Consider the following 21,721-nt stretch of genomic DNA (forward strand, 5'->3'; position numbering starts at 1 on the left):
GTCGTGCATCCTCTCTCGCGATACTTTTTCCTTGTTGAGCCTGGTAGGAAAGTTGATTCTGAGTTGTGCTTATCCACACTGAGGTACTGAAGAACTGAAAAGCTCTTGTTAGAATGCAGAAAATATATGATGTTTTGGGTGCTGTGCTGTGTCACAAAAAATCGTCAGTATAAAAATTTTTGTATTCTCAGTAAATGGAAACCACAGCAAATGAAGGTAGGCAATTGGGCCAAATATGTGTGTATTTCACTAGAAATATTAAAAATCTAGAAAAAGTTCTGAAACTAAAGTATTAGTTTAGAAATTAAAATGTTGATGTAATAGGCATGTTAGAAACTTAATGGAAGAAAAATAATCAATGTGACAGGCACATTGATGACAAGTTACATGAGAAATACAGGTAAAGTACAGATTTCTTTTGTCTTGAAGTAAACAGAGTCAAATGTCATGGATTAACTACACCACAAAAGCCAAGAGTGCCTACAGATTGAAATTAAAAGATTAAATGGGAAAACTAGAACTGTAGCACCACAGGACAGCAGACCGATATTAGGACTACAGTAACAACTGTCCTACCTAAATAGTGACATTGCCCATGAAAAACCTGATCAAGATCAAAAGGGGCATGAAGACAAGAAATGCAGTGGCAGTAGGAGACATAATCTACCAAGTGAGATTGGGTAAATGGGCTGGGGATTGTGATTCTGCATAAAATTTTAGTTTTTTTAAATGCTTGCTTATACAAAAGCTATTTGTTTATCTTGAAGAAAAAAAAGTAATTCTAAGTAATTCTAAGACTTGGTCTTAGATAGCAACAGGAAGATCTGTTTCAAAATACAGTTAGAATATCTGTGTGACAGCAGCTAACGCATTTAGATGCAGTGTTCTTGAAATAGAGGAAAAAAGATGGGAAAAAATCTCCCATGGCAATGTTCAACTTTAAAGAGAAAACTACATAAAAATGTGAAAACTGTTTAAAAAGAAAGGGAGCCAAAATTTAAAATGTTTATAGGAGGCCTGAAGATTGTTTAAATATGGGAGCTCACTGTAAGTCAGCTTCCGGGGAAAGGCTTTAAAAGACCAAAAAAAAAAGGTTTACATAGCTAAACAGCAGGATGAAGGACTAAAAGGATGTCTCTTATTAAAAGGACTTCTTTTATTGGAACTAAAAGGGCTTTCTTCAAGTTGAATTTCTGCCTAAATGAGGAAAATAAAGCATAAACAATTTAAATATATAAATAAAAGAAAGGCCAAAAGAGATTTTGAAGAACAACTTGGCAAAAAATGCTAGTTAAGTAATTTTCAGTCTCTCTTTAAGTAGGTAAAATCCTGACATAAAATCTACAGGACTAGTAAATTATCAAAGTAGAGAAGGTGTTTGGAGATATGTACATTCTGATATATTTTTCTCTGAAGAACATATCAGAAGATTTGTCAGCAATAAAAGTGTTTAAAGAAGAGATTTCAAAAAAATTGGCAACAATGAACAGTAAAAAATTACCAGGACAGTATGGTATCCCTGCAAATTAAAAAAACTAAAGTACTAAACTGTGCTTAGCTAACAAATACTAACTTGTACTTACTAAACCAGTAATGATGGTGTAAGGCTTAAAAGTTTCTCACTCTGAAAAAAATGGAGGTGGTAAATATGACAAGTAATCTGAGAGATTGGTAGGACCTGCAATGCTCTCTTAAGCCCAATTCTAAATCATAAGATTTATGGGTAAGTATGATAAAAAAAGGGGGAGAATAAGCATAGCTTTCAAACAGGAACCCAGAACCTCTAAAATTTCGTTGAAAAAGTGACAGGACATATGAATGAGGATGATCCATTTTGTAGAAGCTAGTTGGTCTTCCAGAACTCATTTGAGCATGTTCTTCATCAAAGGGTCTTGAAGAAACTTAAGTATCATAAGGTAAGAGATTCAGGCCTCTCAGTAATAACTGACTACAAATTGAGAAAAAAATAGCAGAGGATATTGTTCATTTTTGCAATGGAGGAAACTCTTCATTAGAGATCCCATGAATCTGTAAGAGCCTGTGATGTTCAACTTACAAATGTTTTGAAAGATACAGGGAGGGGAGGAGATGCCAGAGATGGCAAAATTCACTGACGTTATTCAAGGTAGGAGAAAGGTAAGATTGCTGTAGGGGCTTGCAGCAACATCTCATTATACTGATGAACTAAATTTATCATTAATAAATATAAGGTAATACACATGGGGGGTAGATCTTAACTTGTATATCCAGACACGATTTAGAGTTACAATTGCTAGTTCTAAAAAACCACCCCAAAACCCACTGTGTTCAGCAGAGGACAAAAAAGCAAACAGTGTTTGAAAACTTCAAAAATTTGAATAGAAAACAAAACAGCAAACATCACAATTCCCCTACACAAACGTATCATACATTCAGCTCTTGAATTCTGTTTGCACTTTTGGCCTCTTCTCAGGAAACAGACCTCATGTAGGATGATCAGAAGTGTGGAAGTGCTTGTCTGGAGTAGCTCAAAATAGAGTTGGGCTCTTCACTCTTGGAATGTGAGGACAGAGGGAAGGATCGGAAACAGTATGTGTGGCACAGGGACAGTAAATGAGGAACATTTCCCTGTTTGCCAAACTGTTCACCAAACATGTGGTGCACCTGTTACTGGTGGCAGGTTCAAAATGAGCAAGAGGAAGGGGTTTTTTTTATACAATACATAGCTGAAACGTGAAGTTCACTCTTAGAGGATGTTGTGAATTATTCAAAATGTTATTCAACAAAATTAATGGAATTTAAACACCATTAGGGCTATTAAAAAACATGACCTCAGCTTAGGAAGGCCCTAGGGCTGGGTTAAGATCCTGAGAGAGTTTGTCCATGACTGTAAATCCTTGTGTCTTATATTCTTCCCTCAGCGGCTAGAACTGTCTGCTCTTAAGAGACAAACTGCAGGGCGAGGTGAATCTCTGATCTCACCTGGTGCACCCATTGCAATTGCTTTAATGAAATCAGACTTACTACACAGCTCTTATTGCAACTGTTCCTGTTTATATCCAACCTTTATTTTATTTGTAGCTCTGCATTAAAAAAAACCACCACGACCCAAGAGAGGCTTTGTTGGTTAGCGTTGTTCAGTCATGGGGCTCAGACTGATGAGTGGGGAGAGGATGTGACTAGGAAGCCTGGAAATTCATGCCTCAGCACTGCCCCGCTCTGTGGATGCCTATTTTGCTTTGTATCTCATGGCCCAAGCTACCTCAGTTTGTAGGCCAGAGTGCTGAATACCTTATGCAAGTTGAGTGCCTGAACAGCAGAGTCCTCATTGGCTGGTCTGCAGGGTAGGGACCTTTTATCATTTGGACAAAGCTAATTTTTATTGTTGTTTTTGTGGGTTCCTTTTAGGAGGGCCCTGCCTACATTTTTCTTTTCTATCATCCCTCCTCTTTTGCTTACTACTGAATGCTTGTTGGGTTAATATTGCATTTCTTCAATTCCTCCTCAACACAGTATATGACCTCTGAGGTAGATGGTCCTGGGAAAAGGCTCCATCCATGCTTTCTAGCTGTTTTCTTTTTGTTTAAAGTGGATTATAATTGGTCTTGAGGGAGAAGACTAGGTTTTAATAATTGTTTGATTTTAGACATTTTGCTACCAGACATGCTTATTTTGATTTTAAGGTTTTTGTTATTCCTATTTTTAAAATAGTGCATTTGGAATACACATCGTAAACACATAATTCTCATATGCTGGCATTATTCTGTTTTTTTATGAAAAAATTAATTTTAGTTTTAAAATTGTTGTAGCAGGAAACCCATCAAACCCATGGTTGTAAATTGTTAATTGTTTTAGGCAGGTTTTATCCCATTAAATACCCACCTTGTTGATTTTTTTGTTCTAGTTTCTCAGTCAGAAATCATAGAATGTTGTGTGTTCAAAGAGACTTTAAAGATCATGTAATTCCAACCCCTGACAGATGCCTATAACACATGCTATATACAAAATATTAATGGTGTACAAGCCACAAGATGGAGATCAGAGAGTTGATAATGTGTTATGGACTCACCTGCTGTTAGGATTGTAGCAAACATGCCCATTTTATGCCCAAGGTGGCAGAGCAGTGGATATGATGTCCTTGATTCCCATTGAAAAGTGACTGAAGGTAAAAACTTCTGGTGTGACCTCTACTGTCAGACCTAACAGGAGTGTAGGGACAAACACTGAATAGAGATTTGCCTGGGAGCCTGAGTGAGACCTGATGAAGGAAGACACTCTACCACTGTTATCTCTGCTTATTCTTATTTTTTAAATTTAGCTTTCTGTGTATCACTGATAATTCTGAAATTACTTGAATGGAAAACATGGGGCTAGAGTTTAGCTGAAGGCCAGGCCCTGCCTTGCTATCACAGAGTTTGATAGGGTGAGATCACAAAGACAAGATCAAATGAGAAATTGTGTTTGGAAGTCTTTGCCAACAAATTTTTGGATATGGAAGTACCACAAGAGGAGGAAAACTGAAAATTAAGGTACATCTGGAAATAGATCACATAATATAATCACATTTTCTCACATAGTTATACTTTTTGATATTTCATATTGCACTGAAAGGAACTTAATTTGTTTGTAATGAACAAAATGTGGACATGGAGCTCTCACTATGGCAGACTCTGTCATAGCCTAATTATTTTTTTTTTGTCTGTCATTTCTTTATATAGGTGGAAAATGTTCGGTTACTTGATCGTTTATCTTCAAGGAAAGCTGTTCTGGGAACCTTGTATTTAACAGCTACCCATGTCATATTTGTGGAGAATGGTTCTGAAACCCGTAAAGAAACCTGGGTATGAATTTTTGTCTTTTCAGTTATCTTTAAGTGCATGGCACTTTATTGATGGTAATTTGAAAATTACTTGCAAAACAGTTTAGACATAGTAAATGAGTTCATATGGATGCTTTTGTAACTTCAGGGCATGTGAAGTTCCAGCCTAGTAAATTCTGAAAATTTTCAATGGATTCTGGATATTGCAGTACAATAAGAGGAGTAGAAGGGCCTTCTCTATATGAATACCACATGTATTTGAATGAGGAGCAGCTGCTGTAAACTCCAATATTGTTCCTATCATCCAGGAAGAACTGAAGAGAAATGCCTTGAGTATGAACTACTACCTTGGCTCTATCAGCTCTTGCCTCTCTCACTGACTGCTTGTGCTGAATTAGTAATTTTCTTGTTTTAATATTTTAATTTTTTTTATAATGTAGTGTTTTGAATTAACTATTTTGACGGATTGATAACATATGTTGCATGTTGTCATGGTTTAAACACAAGCCATTAACCAAGCCCCATGTAGCCACTTGGTCACTTCCCCACCAGCAGGACTGGGGAGAGACTTGGAAGGGTAAAAGCTATAAAACTTTTGGGTTGAGATGAGGACAGTTTAATAGATAAAGTAAAAGCCTCACACACAAGCAAAACAAAACAAGGAATTCATTCACTGCTTGCCATGGGCAGGCAGGTGTTCAGCCATTCCCAGGAGAGCAGGGCCCCATCACACGTAACAGGTACTTGGGAAGACAAATGCCCTCACTCCAAACAACCCCCTTCCTCCTTCTTCCCCCCACTTTATATGCATGAGTATGATGTCATATGGTATAGAATATCCCTTTGGTCCATTGGGGGCAGCTGTCCTGGCTGTGTCCCCTCCCAGTTTCACATGCGTCCTCAGCTTTCTTGCCAGCATTGCAGTATGAGAAGCAGAAAAGGCCTTGATTCCATGGAAGCAATAACAAAAATATCTCTATATTATCAACCCTATGTTCAGCACAATTCCAAAACACAGCCCCATAACAGCCACTGTGAAAGAAATTAACTCTACCCCAGCCAAAACCATCACACATGTACCTATATAGGTACAAATATTTCTCCAGTGCCGTATCATTTGAGAGTTTTTCATATGGCTTAATTATGCATCCTGTGTCCATTTTTGTACTAATTAAATCCATCCTTTTCTGGTCCCACTATTCCTCACCTGATTTTTATTGTAATGTTTCATCTCATCTGACGCAGCATGTAAAATTATTTCATCATTACCATTCTACCCATGAGAAGGCCCAATATTTTAGCCATATCTAAGTGGTGCTGGTTCATCTTTTCACTGCAAATAGATGAAAAGTGCTCTTTCTCTGACAACCACTAGCTTACACTAAAGCAAGCAAACAAAAAGCTTTGGATAACATGAGCAGGCTGATATTTGAGGAGCTGAAACACTCCAGAAGTGCTTCTTTGTCTGCAGGTGATGTATCAAGCACTGCTTGAGCCTGAAGGTGGAGATTGAAACCAAACTACAAGAGGAGAAGTGTAGGGGGTTTTGTGAAACAGTGGTGGAAGCCACTGTGCCTGCCCTGGCACATCATTATAAATAATTATTTTTCTTCTTAAAGATTTGATTGGCATAACAATTTTCAATTCCTTTACAGGTTCTCCACAGCCAAATTTCCTCTATTGAGAAGCAGGCCACCACTGCCACTGGTTGCCCATTGCTGATCCGCTGCAAGAACTTCCAGGTCATCCAGCTGGTCATCCCTCAGGAACGAGACTGCCATGACATTTACATATCTCTGATCCGTCTGGCACGGCCAGGTATGGGAAGGAAATGGCACAAAAAGTAATCCTCATCCTGAAGAGGGAGAATATAATGGAAGAAATGTATCTGTGTGTCTTTGTCCTTTGCAGGTTAAGAAAAAACCTTCATTAGAGGTGTGTTATAAAAGAAACATTAAAATAATCACTTATGGAGTAATGAAGAAAGCACAATATAACAAGTAGTTTGTTCCATAAAATATGACATGAGCTTCGTTTAAAATAATACTCTATGGGCCATAAAATATATTATAATGCTATTTTACATGCAGCTGTTGTTTGCTGGATGCCTTGTGTAAGTGTGAATTTAGGAAAATACTCTAAATCCAGGGAACTTTTTTGCCGCTGCTGTGACAAAAACCTAACAATATATTTAATGGTCATGTCAAGATTTGAATTTTGACTTTCTGTGCTATGCATAAATTTCTTAAAATCAGTGAAAGGTTTTGCAGCAAGTAGTTGATTTATTCCACCAGCCTGCCCATGTTTTTGTCTATTATTATCTACATTTTGAATATGCCCTGTTTGAATTTTTAGATTCAGTTCAAGATCCTTTTGAAACCTTTCCTCTTTTCAGTGAAAATCCAAATGTTGCGCCAAAGTCCAACATCTGATCGCCTACATTATAGCTCCTCTCTGCATTACACTCTCCTAAGAACCAGCTGACAAGGGTTCTGGATTGTTTCTTTTTAAAATTATAACTGTAGAAATACAACACTGACTTTTGTCCCTTACTATTACTTTAATAGGATGCAAGGAAATTGTCTACCACACTGTACAAAGCTGAAAACACTGGCTTTAATTTTTATCTTGCTAGGAGAACACCAATTTCATCTACTGTAGAGGGGGAAAAATTGCGTAGTCAGCCAGCACAACTACTGAACTATAAAGTACCTTCTATAATTAGGGTAGTAGGAGTAGTAGTACAATTGTACTGTTGTACAGTTCTGTACAACTGTAGCAGAAGTAACTTAGTAAGCTAGGTGATGCTGGTTCAAAGTAATCAGAAAAATTTTAAAACAATGAGACAGATCCAGTCAGTGGTTCTGCTGATATAGGTCTGGATTCATTCCATGGACCTCAGCTGCAAGCATATGTTCATGCATGCTGGAAGGAATGCAGTTCTGGAATGCTCTTTCCCTGGAGGCTGAAGGAGGTGTGCGTGCTGCTATGCACCAGAACGGGCAGACAGAAGGGTAGCTACGGACCCTGAATGCAAGTTCAGTGGCAAACTGCAATGGACAAGAAGGTTTGAGTAAAGAAGATGGAAAAACAGCACCGTAGAATTAGCTCTTTCAATAGTTCAACTGCACAGTAGTTTTCCTTCTCCAACAAACTATCCAGTCTTGATGTGAGGAAGGATAAAATTGTGCTTACTTACTCAGAATTAGAAGGCTCTGATTACAAGCTGAGCCATACGTGCCCTGACAGTTCTCAGCCATGTCATTTTGTCTGGGTGTGAAGCTGTACTTTCTTTAGGTAATACAGTTACTCAGCATTAGAAAGTACCCTTTGCTCCATGAGGAGAAAATGGGACTCAGGCTCTACTTTCCGTTCTCTGCCTGTTCTTTTCATTCATTAAGCCATAGCGAAGCCTGAGTGAAGCCCATGTTGTGTACTGGCTTAACATGTTCTATGCCAGCTGATGTCCTAGTTATAGGACATCAAAGGTGAATTTTATGCTAGAATTTTATTTTTGCTAGAAATTTAATAAGATCAAGCTGTCAGCTGAATTTGGACTTTTTGCTTAATTAAGCCATTTTTTTAAAACAAGCTGACTGTAAGAGTTGTTACATGCTTATAGCAAAATAACTGTGAAAGATTAGGAAAGGTCCTATAAGTACTGGCAAAGGGGTGGTGACTGAGCTTTAAGGCACTGCTACTAATACTTGAACATTTTTTATACCACCTATAGGTACCATCATGTAATAATACTTGTAACATTGAGGCAGACTTTAGTTATATGTAATCCAGATATATTTTAATAAGTGAATTTTTAAAGGGTTTCCATGTGCCTGTAAACAGCAGGTCCAACAGGAAGAAAATCCAGATGTTTCTGACAATGAAGCAGTGAAAACAAGAGCTCAGATTGCTACCAAAAGCACTTTAGTAAAAAGAGCTCAGATTAGGTTTATGGATTATGCTAAAACTTCGTGTTAGCAGATGAGAAGTAAACCAGACTGTCTTCCTCATCTGTGCCATGCCACAAGTTTGAAATTAGAGAATACAGAAAGAGTTTAAATTGTTGGACAATTTGCAAATCATTCTTTTCTTTTTCCCTACTCAAGACTTTGTTGACTTTCTGTACAGTCCTAACATGAAGTTTTCTTTCCTTATGTTCATACTTTTGTGTATGTGTGTATACAACAAATTTAATGAAATTAAAAAAGGCAAAATAGAATTTAAAGTAAACCTTTAGAAGTCATAATCAAAATACAAGTAAAGACTTTCTATAGAAAAAGGTGGGAACCTTATTATTAATATGGGGGAGTATTATTTTTATACCTCTATATTCTGTACAGTACAGAACACTGTAGTGTTCTAAGACTGCTTATTAGCTATATATTATTAGAAAAAGAAAGTGTAGTATTTAAATTTACTGATCTCCTTAAAATTATATTGTAGAGCAAGTGTATCAGTGGAGAACTGTGAAATCATAGACTCAGCTTGTGATTTACTTTGCCTCAGTTCTAAAGTTAAAAACCTGTTGGTCAGAAAGCTTTAAGGAACTTAGAGCAACGGAATGAAACACACCCTTGTGACACAGTATCTTAAATATCAATGAAAATGTGAATTTCAAATTGTATGCTGAATAGTTACTCATGTCAGTAACAGCTGGCATTCAATGGCAGTGGTGTCTGGCTGCCACTGGTCACCAGGATTAAGACACTCATTAGCATAAATACAGATATATTCCTAAAAAAAGTCAAAAACTCCAGCACCATCAAAGTTTCCTATATGGTCCTTGATCGACAGAGACAGGTGGCATAGCTACTTAAACAATGTCATGGTCATGATAAAATGATTGACGTAGCATATGCTTTTTTTATGCTGTTACGTCATCTGTATCTCGAATGCCTTTGCCAATAATTCAGGGACAGAATTTTGCACTCCGCAAAACTAAGATTTCATTGAATCTATTGGAAACCTTCCTAATTAGGAACAAAAACTACTGAATTCATTTTTGTAAGATTGTGCTGCATAGTCCATTGTTCACATCTTATGTCTTTGCCACAGGATAGATGTTACGTTAATAAAGGGAATTCTGAACTAGTAGACAGTAAATTCTTTTGCAGATCAAGTGCTTACTCTGGCACTGACTGCAGTTTTCTTTGGATGAAAGCGTATCACTGACATTTTGTCTGTGCCGGGGGAGGCCTTCACAATTCTACTGAAGTTTAGCAGAACGGTATATTTGTAGTAGCACTTCTATTTCAACATATACAAATATCAAAAGAGCACAATACTTTCAAAGTTAACTTGACAGTAGATATAAACCAGGACATGTGCTTTTGTAAAACAAAGCATACTGCTTTAAAAGAAACTGCATCAAGGCCAACACCAAGTTCTGCTTTTCAAGTGTGGTTTCTGGATAAGAAATCTGAAGCGGTTTACTCTTTTTGTTTGTTTGCTTATTTTTTTCCCAGTGAAATATGAAGAGCTGTATTGCTTCTCATTCAATCCAAAATTAGATAAAGAAGAACGAGAACAAGGCTGGAAGCTTGTGGACCTCAATGAAGAATATAATCGGATGGGCGTTCCAAACAACTATTGGCAGATTTGTGATGTAAACAGAGACTATGGAGTGAGTCGTTGTGATTTTTCTGTTACAGAGGCTGTCTGTAAAACAAAGCAGCAGCCTGACTGTGGACTACCATGGTGCTTAGTTGCAGGATCCCTTTGTGCTGAGTGCTGTACACACATGTCACAAGGTGCAGTTCTTCCACATAAAATGGCACACACTTTCACATAAAATGCCACAGAGAGAATGAGAGAAAGGACATGTCTTTATTTAAACAGATGTGAAAATGAAGCACAGAAAATAGTGTTTTAAATGTTAGAGTTAGGCTGCCTGGGAAGAAGTTTAAATCATTCCTAGTGTTATGTGTCTGAATAAGATTTTTCCTGACATGTAGGGCTATATAAAATTACTACACAGTCATTTTATGAAAAAAAATTGTTCAAAATAGTGAGCTTAGCAATATTTTTTCCTCACTGGCTATTCCCACACTCCTTTTGAATCCTGTGTGATTGAGTGTTTTCACAGTCATCTATTGGTCATATATCTTCCTAGCTGCCTGCTGTCCTGCCTCATTCAGTCTTGTACAACTGAAGACCCTAGAATGTTAATTAATTGTGAGAAATAATAACCAAAGGATTTTTGAAGGACATGCACTGCATTGGCTCTGTTGCTGGAGCACATCCATATTAAGGAAGGTCTGTGAAGTTCTCAGAGAAGACTGAATGTGCTGTCAGCATTTGTTTTTGTTAAAAGAAGTGGAAAAAAATGTTTGACCTCTTCTAAGATAAAGTGTAGGGAAAATGGCATCATGAATAAAATCCAGTTCACCACAGCAGCATCTGTGACCACAAGCCATAACTTTCTTTTCTCCTTCATTATATATCTCTGTCTCAGAAAATAATTTTTTCCTAGGCATTCTAATTCCTTTAGTCATCTCAGAAAGTTACAGGGAGATACTGGATATCCTTTTGACCCCAGTCAGAATGTTACAGGCAGTACCAGGACAAGGAAGTTAAACTAGGGCCCCATGCGTGGTCCTACTTGTCTCCAGAGGGATTTCTGGGCTTTTTTTGCAGGCTCATAGGGTTCCTCTCAGAAGTGATAGGCATTGTCAGGGCTGCTTGCCTTTTGGTATCCTCATTTCACATGGTTTAATTTCTTTTCTCCAAGTCCCTATTTTTATCCTTATTTTTTTAATTATTATTATCAGATTTGCTGGAAAATTTGGCTCTATAGTTGTCTCCCATTATAAAAGGGTGTTTGAGAACTTCACCCACTCCCATCCTTACTCCCAAATTGTGCTACAGAGAAAACTGCAGTTGTAAATACAACCTTGCTGTACATAATGATAGATGTTTTCTGGTATGAATGTATGTTAAACCTGTATGTTCTCAACAAGGCATGAATCAACATTTGGAAATACAGCCCTTCAACCCTTCTCCTTCAGTTTTTCCATCTGTAAGTTATGATTAATACTTTCCAGCTTCTAAAGAATGTTTTGAGAAATGTCAGTGATGCATATACAATAATGATGGAACATTTCCCAAGATTGAGTTCCTTGGTATTTTGTTTTTGCTGTGGAGATGGCTATTGTTACTTGTACTTTGTAGACCAAATAAGCAGTTTCCTTTCACAGGTCTGTGACTCCTATCCTACAGAAGTGTATGTACCAAAATCTGCAACTGCGCACATCATAGTGGGGAGTTCTAAATTTCGGAGCCGAAGGCGTTTCCCAGCTCTTTCCTACTACTGCAAGGATAACAATGTAAGTGCGAATTTGAAGCTTTGAAGTGTTTGCTTATTTTGGCCTTGGTTTTGTAATTCTTCTAGTAAGGTTTTACAAGAAATCTGTGATTATTTAATTTTTAAAAATGATTACTGTAGCCTGGTTAGTGTGGTTAGTTCATTAATAGGCATTAATAGGTATTTAATGCATTCATTTAAATCTAGCTGCATCACACAAAAAAAAAGTGATCCCTGTATCATAAGAAAGTGGAGTAGTGCAAGAGGCCCTGAAACTTGGGTGGCAGAAGAATGAAGTAGCAGGCAGCTTAACAGGTGATTGGGAGGAGAACAGAGCAATTTTGGATCTCGTAGCCACAGACTGAGTTGAGGAGGTTAAAAACTATACTTGCAGCAATTAGAGAAAAGGAGTAGCTTTTCAAGAAAACGTCTGTGAAGAGACCCAAAAAAGATGGATGAAGGAGCTATCAAGTGGTGGCTGAGCAGCATGTTTTGGGTTTGTTGAAGAGTCTCTCCTTGTCTGCAAGAGTGAGGAGTGCCATCTTCTCTGATTCATAACACATATTCCCAGGGTAAGCAAGGAACTACCTCACTTGTCTGTAACCTTTTGGAAAAAACCCTGACCTTGACCTGTTTGCATTTCTTTTTTCTGGCAGCTGAGGTAAAGGACTGAAGGATCCCATGGACTGGGTGTTTTTACGTTTGTGTTCCAGCCCCTTAGAGATTGGCTTAGCTCAACTATCATTACCTGTTAGGCTAATGGTGGCCCTTTTGTGCTGTCAGAGGATCTGTGTGACTCCAGTTTCAGTCCCAGACTGGCAACTGCATTGAGAGGTCTTTTGTAGTGCTGGGGGACAGGCAGGACCTCCCAAGAGACAGAGCTACTCTGAGATTACAGGGCACCTGTAGCTTTTGCCAGGCAGGATGGGAGGTAGAATGTAACAAGCACAAATCATAAGTTACAATCTCCACAGAAATCTTTTGGCCCCTACCATAGTTTAAACCTCAGAAAGAAGGGACAAGACATTATTTTCACTCCTTCCTTACCCTGCATTTTATCAGAATATTGTTTCCCTAAAGATCTATGAATTTTACAACAAAAGTGGAGGATAGGAAGATTTGAATAGCAAATACAATCTCTGCATAAATTGCATAATTTTTTTAACATTTCTTAAAGGCCAAATTTTTCAGAGTTAATCCCTTTGCATAATCAACTAGGTCCAAATATAGATATCTAGGATTCAAAACACTTGGACATTTCCAAGTCTCAGTGAAAGAAAAGGTCTCAGGGGTCAGCTAGATTCCAATATATAGTGATTGGATGAGTTTCATGGTTTCAGCCTGAATGTTTTCCCTGTTATATTTGGAGTCCAGGTTAAGGTTCAAACTACAGGATCTGAAGTATTGTGTTTACTCGTGCATCCTTCATGGTTCAAAGAGCTGAGGAAAGCAATGTTGAAGGAAATACCTCCTTGGGAGTTGGGAGGTTGCCATGAGTTGCCAGCTAATAGAGTAATGGACAGGGGAGGGAAAAGATTTATGATGCTCACAGCAGGTTAGGAAGAGGTGTGCTGTGTGCAGAGAGAGAGAGGTACCACTCGTTCAGTCTTTCATATCCAGAAGTTTCCCATAGCTCTTTTGTCCTGACAAAAGAGGTATAAGCATGTATTAAATTGCTGGAATTTGCGCTGATCAGGAGGCAAGACTGCATAACTAATAACCTGTTTGCAAAAGCTGTTAATAAAGTAGGAACAGGCTCTCACACAATTCAGGGTTTCTATCTTAAAGATCCATATTTTACTTACTAACTACTGACAGTTCAAAGACGTGACTGAAAAAAGCATGTCCTTTCTCACAGTAATAAATAATCTGTAGGGCAATCTGCATGGGACCTTCAGCAGGCAGATTCTGTTCATGCTTGTGTTTAGTGCTTAGAATGTGCATATATTAGGCCCTTGCCTTCTACAAATCTAGCTGCCCTCTGCCTAGCAAAAATAAAAGCCGCCCTGCTCACCTATTTCACATTTAGTTCCTTCCTTCCTGATTTCATCTGGAGGTCTGATCCTGAGGGGTCTGTGGAGAAGCTCTCTTGCCTCCTTCAATAGCCATGATTAATAAATGTACTCCAGGAGTCAGGCTGCCTGACCCACTTCTTATGCAATAAAGTCTTTCTCCAGAGACAGTGCTAAAAATATATGACCATCAGTGATCTGGCTGCATGTTACATGTTTTTGTTTCCTTGACTCCTGGTGTCAGCTGTTTAGTAAAGCAAGCACTGGTGTAAGTTGAGTGTAACCAGTATCATACCTGGTGTGAGTGACAGTGCAAAAGAACCTATTCTTTATGTTATATCTGTGTTCTTGTGATTGTAATTCTGTACTCATCCTCAAGATATCACCTTTCAGGAGTTATTCCACATTAGGCAAATACTATATTTAAAATAGCTCTAAAACTTGGATTCGAGACTAGACTTGGGCCAAAGGTGTTGTATTGTTTTAATACTTCCTTGCCTTTTTAAAAATAATGTATTTATTATCATGTAATTAATTTTACCGTTCTGCCCTTCTCATGTAACTGTACATTTGTGCAAAAAAATGGTTTTGTAAAAGCTTCTGGATGCTAAATAATTTCTACTTAATGATAATGTTGGATTTTTTGTTTGTCTGTTTTTCTGCAGGCCTCCATATGTAGAAGCAGCCAGCCTTTATCTGGCTTTAGCGCTCGGTGCCTTGAGGATGAACAGATGCTCCAGGCCATTAGAAAAGCAAATCCAGGAAGTGATTTCATATACGTTGTTGACACTCGGCCCAAAGTAAGTGTATTAGATTTCTTGCATATAGCAAGACTGAGTTGCACCTGTGTAACTCCACAGATTGATCAGGGTTTATCAGGGGAATCTTAGCTAGGAACCTTGCCAGCATTGTTATCTTTAGGGGAATTTTTTCCTTTACACTGAACTTTTCTCTTTTTGTTCTTAGCAAAATGTTAAGATACAGAAAAGTAAATAACTTCTAGTTGTAACTATTTACACACACATAAGAGCTATCTGCAACTATATTTCTGATGAGACTAGCAAAATCTAATTCCCATTATAAAATATTTTTATAGTTGTTCATAATGTTGCAAACCTCTGCCTGCTTATACTAAAATTTTCCATGGATGTTTTCTCTTGCAAGTGGGAAAATGTCAATGACCTGTGCATAAAGACAAAGGAAAGACCAGTTACTGAAGTTACAAGAATGGAGGAGACTTTTTTTAATATCTCCAGCAATTTTGTGGTTTTGAGAGAGAATTTGAAATTTGGTAAATAGTGATCTCAGATGCCATATCTCTACAACTGACTGAAAATCTCTGGCCAAGATAAAAGCTTTAGAAAAATTACACTGTGCAGAAACATAGAAACTCAGTAGCGATCCAGAAGAGGTTAGAAGCTAAAAAACCATTTTGTCCAAGTTATCATGCTAGCAAACAGCTCAAGATGATGAAGATTATATAGACTTCATTATCTGGAGGTGGGAGCAGGGATATGTTCTTCCTTACACTATGAGCAACTTCCCTGTTGAAGTGACCAAAGCACCTGAAGAAAAGAGACTAACAGGGCAAATCTTCATAAAATCCCTCATAGACGTAGGATGAGTTATAGCATGGGAAAAGGAAAAATGAGAGCAAAGGTTTGAGGAAAGGGAACAAGAAAGCTGTTTCAGTATCCTGAGATCAGGAGACAGACCCTGAAAAGGCAAGGTGGGTAAAGCTGAGAAACATGGAGTGAGGAAGGCCAACCGTGGCAGAGCTGGAGCAAAAAAAAGGAACCTGCTTGGTTGGTGACTGCCTGCAGACGTGGGGACTGGAGGAAAGGTGCTGAGTGCTCACAGCTGTAATGGAGGCAGGAGCCAGAAAATCAGGGCCTTGGTCTGTCTCATTGACCCAAGTCACACGGAGGACTGTAATCTGGGGACTGATTTGACCTTCAGTTCCCTCTTTTTTTTTTGGAAAACGAGGAAAACGAGGATGGTACCACCTTACTGGTGGTCCTGAAGCAAGTGGATAGTGATGATTACTAGGAAAGGATTGGTATACCATTGTGTTCAGAACAGACTTGAGATATGAAGTACAGACCTAGCTGCCTAAATAATGTTTAACAGTTTTCTAGATGTAATAATGATAGTTAACAGCTTGTTTCCTGCCTGATGATATTGGTACTCTTCCCCATTTAAGGCAGTCTTTGATGGGATTTATTGCTAACGACTTACTGACTTGGCTATTAATAATGTTTTACAATATATTAACAGAAAGGTCTCTTCCTGTAAACGTTTCTGATAAATTACTTTAAGACACCTTCTGTGTGCAGTGAAAAAAGCCTGTACTTTTTGGAGACTGTGGAGAGAGTGGAATTGGCTTGCTTAGCTATGAATGCCAGCGTATTTCCAGCAATGCTGGCTCCTTCAGGAACCAGTCAGGAGGTGAAGACTATTTCTTTTCACTGAACTTTTCTGTAAAAAAAGGTTTTGATGTAAAGAAATTTGTATACCAGGTTCCTACTTCGCTCTGTGTTGCAAAAATGGACTGATCTACTGAAGCTGCTGTGATCCCAGGTGCCAAATACAGCCTTGTTTCAATTTTGCACCTGCTGATGCATTTATAAATCTAGAGCATAGAAGGGAGACGTATCAGTGGAAGAGGTTCCTGGCATTCCTCAAGGAACCTTAGCAAATGTAAAGCTAAGATATGGAGTCTGGCGCAAGGTTTCCCATTGCTGTAGGAGGCCAAAAAACTATTTTCTTCTTTTCTCATCAGAACCAGTTCCTTGCAAAGACTTTGAATATTGGTGGGTCCTTCAACTGAACATTCCCAAGTGCTCTTCATATGCTGTCCCTCATTGCACTTGGTAATCTTCAAAACAAAAAATTTGGCCATACAAGAAAGTTTTGTTTCCACTTCATTTAAATATACCAGGATGACCAAACGCAGAACTTTACTTAGGCCACTGTCTTTCCTCTATGTGATTCCAGAAGAAACCCATACAAACTTGTTGTTTAGAGCTAAAACACATTAGTTCTATACTCTTTATAAAAAGACACAATTTGGTTATTCTCCAAATTAAAGAAAATGCCAGGAAATCTCGCAAGTGGGGTCTGTTACCTTTAGAGGTTGTATCCTCATGTTCACTGAGATTAATTGAGGACAGGCACCATTTAGAGAGCTTCACAACAACTGCTTTAAGAGCAACAGATGGAATTTTGGTAGATGATGTGGAAAACTTGTTAGTAAATATTGTGGCAGCTGCAAAGTTTGGCAACTGATAGTATTTAAAATAAATGAGTGTCAGAAAGCCCTGCAAATTTAACCTTATATTTATTTACTTTTAAAGAGGGCTATTTCAGATTTTCTTTGAAGAAAGGATTTCTGTGATAAAATTGCTCTGCTGCAGAAACAGTTAATAGTATTTATGTACTGAGGATTAGGTCAGTTAGGGTATAACTGTTTTTTCTTTAGGATTTCAGGGGTTTGTGCTGGCTTGGACTCATGTGTACAGATCTTTCTTCCTGAAACTATAAGGCTATTGCAGAGAGAGATTGCTTCATTTTGTTTTGAACACTGATGTCTACTTCAAAAGAGAAAGATTAGGATTCAGCAGATAATTTATATCTTTCTATCAAGTCACACTGAGGATTCTGTCCTTAATTGACATGCTGTTCACAGGCTGTATCTTTTTTTTATTTAATTATTCATTGATAATCAAAACATCAGCAGACTGCTGGTTGATAGACAAGCATGGGTGGTTTTGCCTGCACTTTTTCCTGAACTGCATACTACAAGTTAAAAGAAGTTTTACCCAAGATTTAAATAAATCAAAAATGCTAGTGTTATGCTAGCATAACACTAAGTTAAGTTCCTATCTTAGAGTGTGGTTTCTCTGTTGTATCATGAAATTCATGCAATGTTTCAATTCCTAATGGTGGTCCACAAATGTAACTTTTTAGCTGTTTCCTCTGAAAATTAAGATGTCAAGTTTGGTCCTTGGAAACCTATTTTGACATATGATGTAAAAAAGCTAGGCTTATTTATCTTGGTTGGAGGAAAGTTGGCATGCAGTGGCTCCAAATTAAAACAGAATATCAGGCATATGTGTGTTTGGGGTGGAAGAGGTCAGGAAAAGAGACATTCTTGTGTATTCCATGATCCCATAAGTCAAGTAGTGAAGTATATTATTGTGAGTTTCAGAAGTGACCACAGAAGCAGCAAATCAATAGTACTGCCTGCGATATTGGGAAATAAACCGGAAATGGAGTTATCGGCATAGCCTCTTGTCCCTTAGGCAATGCCTAAAAGATACTTTGTTTCGATTTTTTCATGAGCATTGGCTCTCACTGAAATGAAGATGAATCACTGAGTAGAACTGATGCCTCATGAAGTCTTTCCAAAAGCTTTATTAGTGCCCTCCAGTTTCAATGTGCCATATCCTTTGTTACTTATTTCTTAAATCTTTCCTGGGCAGAAGCTGTTAGTTGTGCTTGGAGACATGGAGGTCCTGCCATTTGGACTGCTTTGTCACTCCTGGAGCCTTCATATTTCTTGGGAAGTTCAAAGGATTTCCATGGATTTCATGGAAGAGCAGGGACTTTATGCAAAAAGACAATTTCTTTCTATTGCACAGTGACATTTTGCTATAGGAAATTAAAAAAAAGTAGATGGGGTAATGAAGTGAAAGTACTTACTTCATTTCTATCAGCATGAGTTGTCAGCCCAAAGATCAAAATTTGGCATAAGGAGCTTTTCTTTTCCACCCAAGGATCTCAAAAGGGGGGTGGGGCAGGGGGGAATAAGCATTAAAACACCCTTAATTTTATGATGGGGAGAACTGAATTAAAGAAGTGTTTTATGACTTTTCCATGTCAGGAAACAAGTAACACATTTAAAGACAAAACTTAAGCTTCCAGCTGAATGTATTTTTTTGCTGAAGCACAGCAACTTATTTGATAGCACCACATTACCAATGAACATATCTGTGGTAATTTTGTCAATTCAAATAATTTGTGATCTTGCACAAGTCGAGCCAAGATATTATAAAATGAAGAAAAACTACTCCAACTCCCTCTTCATTATTCCAAGCATCTGTCAACTTTTGGATGATCTGAGTAGTAAAACACAGTAACTTCGGCAACATTAGTGTGCACATGCTATGAAACAGTGGCATGGCAGATGAGACACTGCCACCTGCTGGGTGTATTCTGCTAGTAAACATGATGCTGCTCTAATATGAAATCAAAATAGGCTTTTAAAACCAAATTAAAACTTTCATGCTCTTGCAGAGGAACCCTACCTAAGCTATGTTTTCTGTGTTTAACCTCACTAAAGAAGTTCACTCAAAAGCTGTGAAATTGGGATATCAGAGACTCAGCAACTCAGCACCCTGCAATAGCCTGGAAACAGATCCCTGATTCACAACCCGTTGTGTTGACGTTGTGATAAATGCTTGCCTGACTTAAATCACTCTGATTTATTGCTGTAGACCACAAGCTTTGTTTTGAAAAGAAATTGCTACTGGTTTTCATCCAGTTTTCCATATGTTTTTCAGCTCAATGCAATGGCAAACAGAGCAGCAGGGAAGGGATATGAAAATGAAGACAACTACTCCAACATCAAGTTTCAATTCATAGGCATTGAGAACATCCATGTCATGAGAAATAGTTTGCAGAAAATGCTTGAAGGTAATACTCTTTTTCATTGGAAACTAGAGGAAAGAATTGATCCTTCTGTCACACAAATCAGGGTAACTGCTCTGAAATCAGCAGCAGTGAAAACAGGTATGAAAAGAAATCTTGGGACTTGGGCAATGGACCATCATGGCAACTAGTGGTGATTTCCTAATTTTACAAACATTTTGTTTCATGGCTGAAATCCAAATTACTTAAGTGACAAAATTCATTTGACTTCAATGCACCTTACTGCTACTATTTTTTTTTTAATTTACACTTTGATGGTAAAATGAGAAAAATCACTTACAGCTGACTTTGAGGCTAGTGGAAAATACAGGATTTTTATTTTAAAGCTTAGAAAAACTATGGTTTGATTTTGCATGTGTAGAAGGCAGTCATGCATTTTAGACTGTGAATTTTAATAGATGCTTATTCATGCTCTGTATAGAACATGACACATCAGGGCTATTCATGAAATTCACAGTCCATGGGCATAACCATTCAGCACCTTCATAATCCCATCCAAATTAATAATAATTGCTTAGCAGTATGTAAACCAGCACATCTGTTCTTCTGTTTCATATTTGGAGTGCATGACTGTTTAGAGGTCATCTGGGAAAAGAGTAAGGATAAATAAGCCATCCTTGACCCTCAATGGCTTGTTGATTTTTAACAAGGAAATTGTAAATAGTGCTCACTCCAGTGTCTCAGTATTTCCTTCATGTACATCATCAACAACCATCACCTCCTAGATCAGCCTGATTTAGCTATTCTTGACTTGATGCTCTGTCCATGCTCTTTTATTCTTCATCTGTCTCCCATCAACTGTATGCAAATGTAAATTGGAGATCTAAGAAGGGTTTAAATTTTTCATGACAGAAAAGCTGTGCTCTAGTTTAAAATAAGAGCATTTTATGAAAACCAGCATTAAAATGTGATGCAGATAAAATGGTCAGTCTCTTCATGACATATTTTTACTTAATTCCTTGGTCTAAGGGTCTCAGGTAGGAAAACAGAAGGATTTTTAGTTCACTAGGAAGTCTTGTTTGGCTAGGAGAGAGGCTGGGTCAATGAACAAGTCCCTTTATTTGTTCACATGAAGACCATCAAAGATAAAATAGTAAACAATCAGCCTGGCTGCATGGGGCAGTACTGTGTATACTTTTTGAGCCAAAAGTTCATGAGACTGGTCCATGGCCAAAACTTACATGTAACAAGATAATTTCTAATGCATTTAACACTTCAGGCTACTTGGGGAGCATAAATTCTTAGCATCTATTTTCAAATGAGCTTATGCTCAAAACATTTGCTTTTCTCCTAAGTTTTATATTTGCTATGTTGAAATCTCATATTTAGCAACTTGACTGATAAGATTAGAAACAGGAGTGAAGGGTGGAGGATCTTCACATGACAGACTGCAGATATATATGATTTATTCAATATATGATTTTAAAGAACTTCAATGCTGAGAACATTAGAACAAAATTTATTATTCAGTTTTCCATTGGAAAATGCACTTATATTAGGACTTTTTTCATTTCAATGATGTTTCTTTGGGAAAAAGCTGAAGAAATTAATTTATACTTATAAAAATGTCAATATTTTCTTTCAGTAGGTAAAAAAATATTGTTTTCAGCTTTATGATTTTACTGACTATTCTACCAATTTTATCTTAACTTTAACATGAATTTATCTTCGATAATGTTAATTTTTGGCAAATTATATCAGCATTATAAAACGATTCGATTTTAAGGATAAAATTTTTTTCAGAATATGCAAAAAATGTTGAGATTAGACTGTTCTCTGGAAGTAAACCGCATTTCCTTTTGGAAAAAGAAGGTTTTACTTTTTTCTCTGCTGCCTCATATTGCTTAATATAGTATGGATTTTTTTTTTTTCATTTAAAGAGAGGTATATGTGAAG

General features: G+C 37.6%; 1 protein-coding gene across 1 annotated transcript in view; it reads left to right on the top strand.

Annotated features, from left to right (window-relative positions):
• The window catches only part of MTMR7 (myotubularin related protein 7), a 42,293-nt gene that overhangs the window by 9,430 nt on the left and 11,142 nt on the right, over positions 1-21,721 (top strand). Inside the window, exons 2-7 of the mRNA XM_017816423.1 lie at positions 4,698-4,820; positions 6,454-6,616; positions 10,264-10,421; positions 11,995-12,123; positions 14,779-14,913; positions 19,678-19,810. Coding sequence (XP_017671912.1) covers positions 4,698-4,820; positions 6,454-6,616; positions 10,264-10,421; positions 11,995-12,123; positions 14,779-14,913; positions 19,678-19,810 — 841 coding nt within the window. The remainder of the gene's footprint in view (positions 1-4,697; positions 4,821-6,453; positions 6,617-10,263; positions 10,422-11,994; positions 12,124-14,778; positions 14,914-19,677; positions 19,811-21,721) is intronic.

Source organism: Lepidothrix coronata, unplaced genomic scaffold (genome assembly GCF_001604755.1).
Source record: "Lepidothrix coronata isolate B3197 unplaced genomic scaffold, Lepidothrix_coronata-1.0 Scaffold0, whole genome shotgun sequence".
Classification (NCBI taxonomy): Eukaryota; Metazoa; Chordata; class Aves; order Passeriformes; family Pipridae; genus Lepidothrix; species Lepidothrix coronata.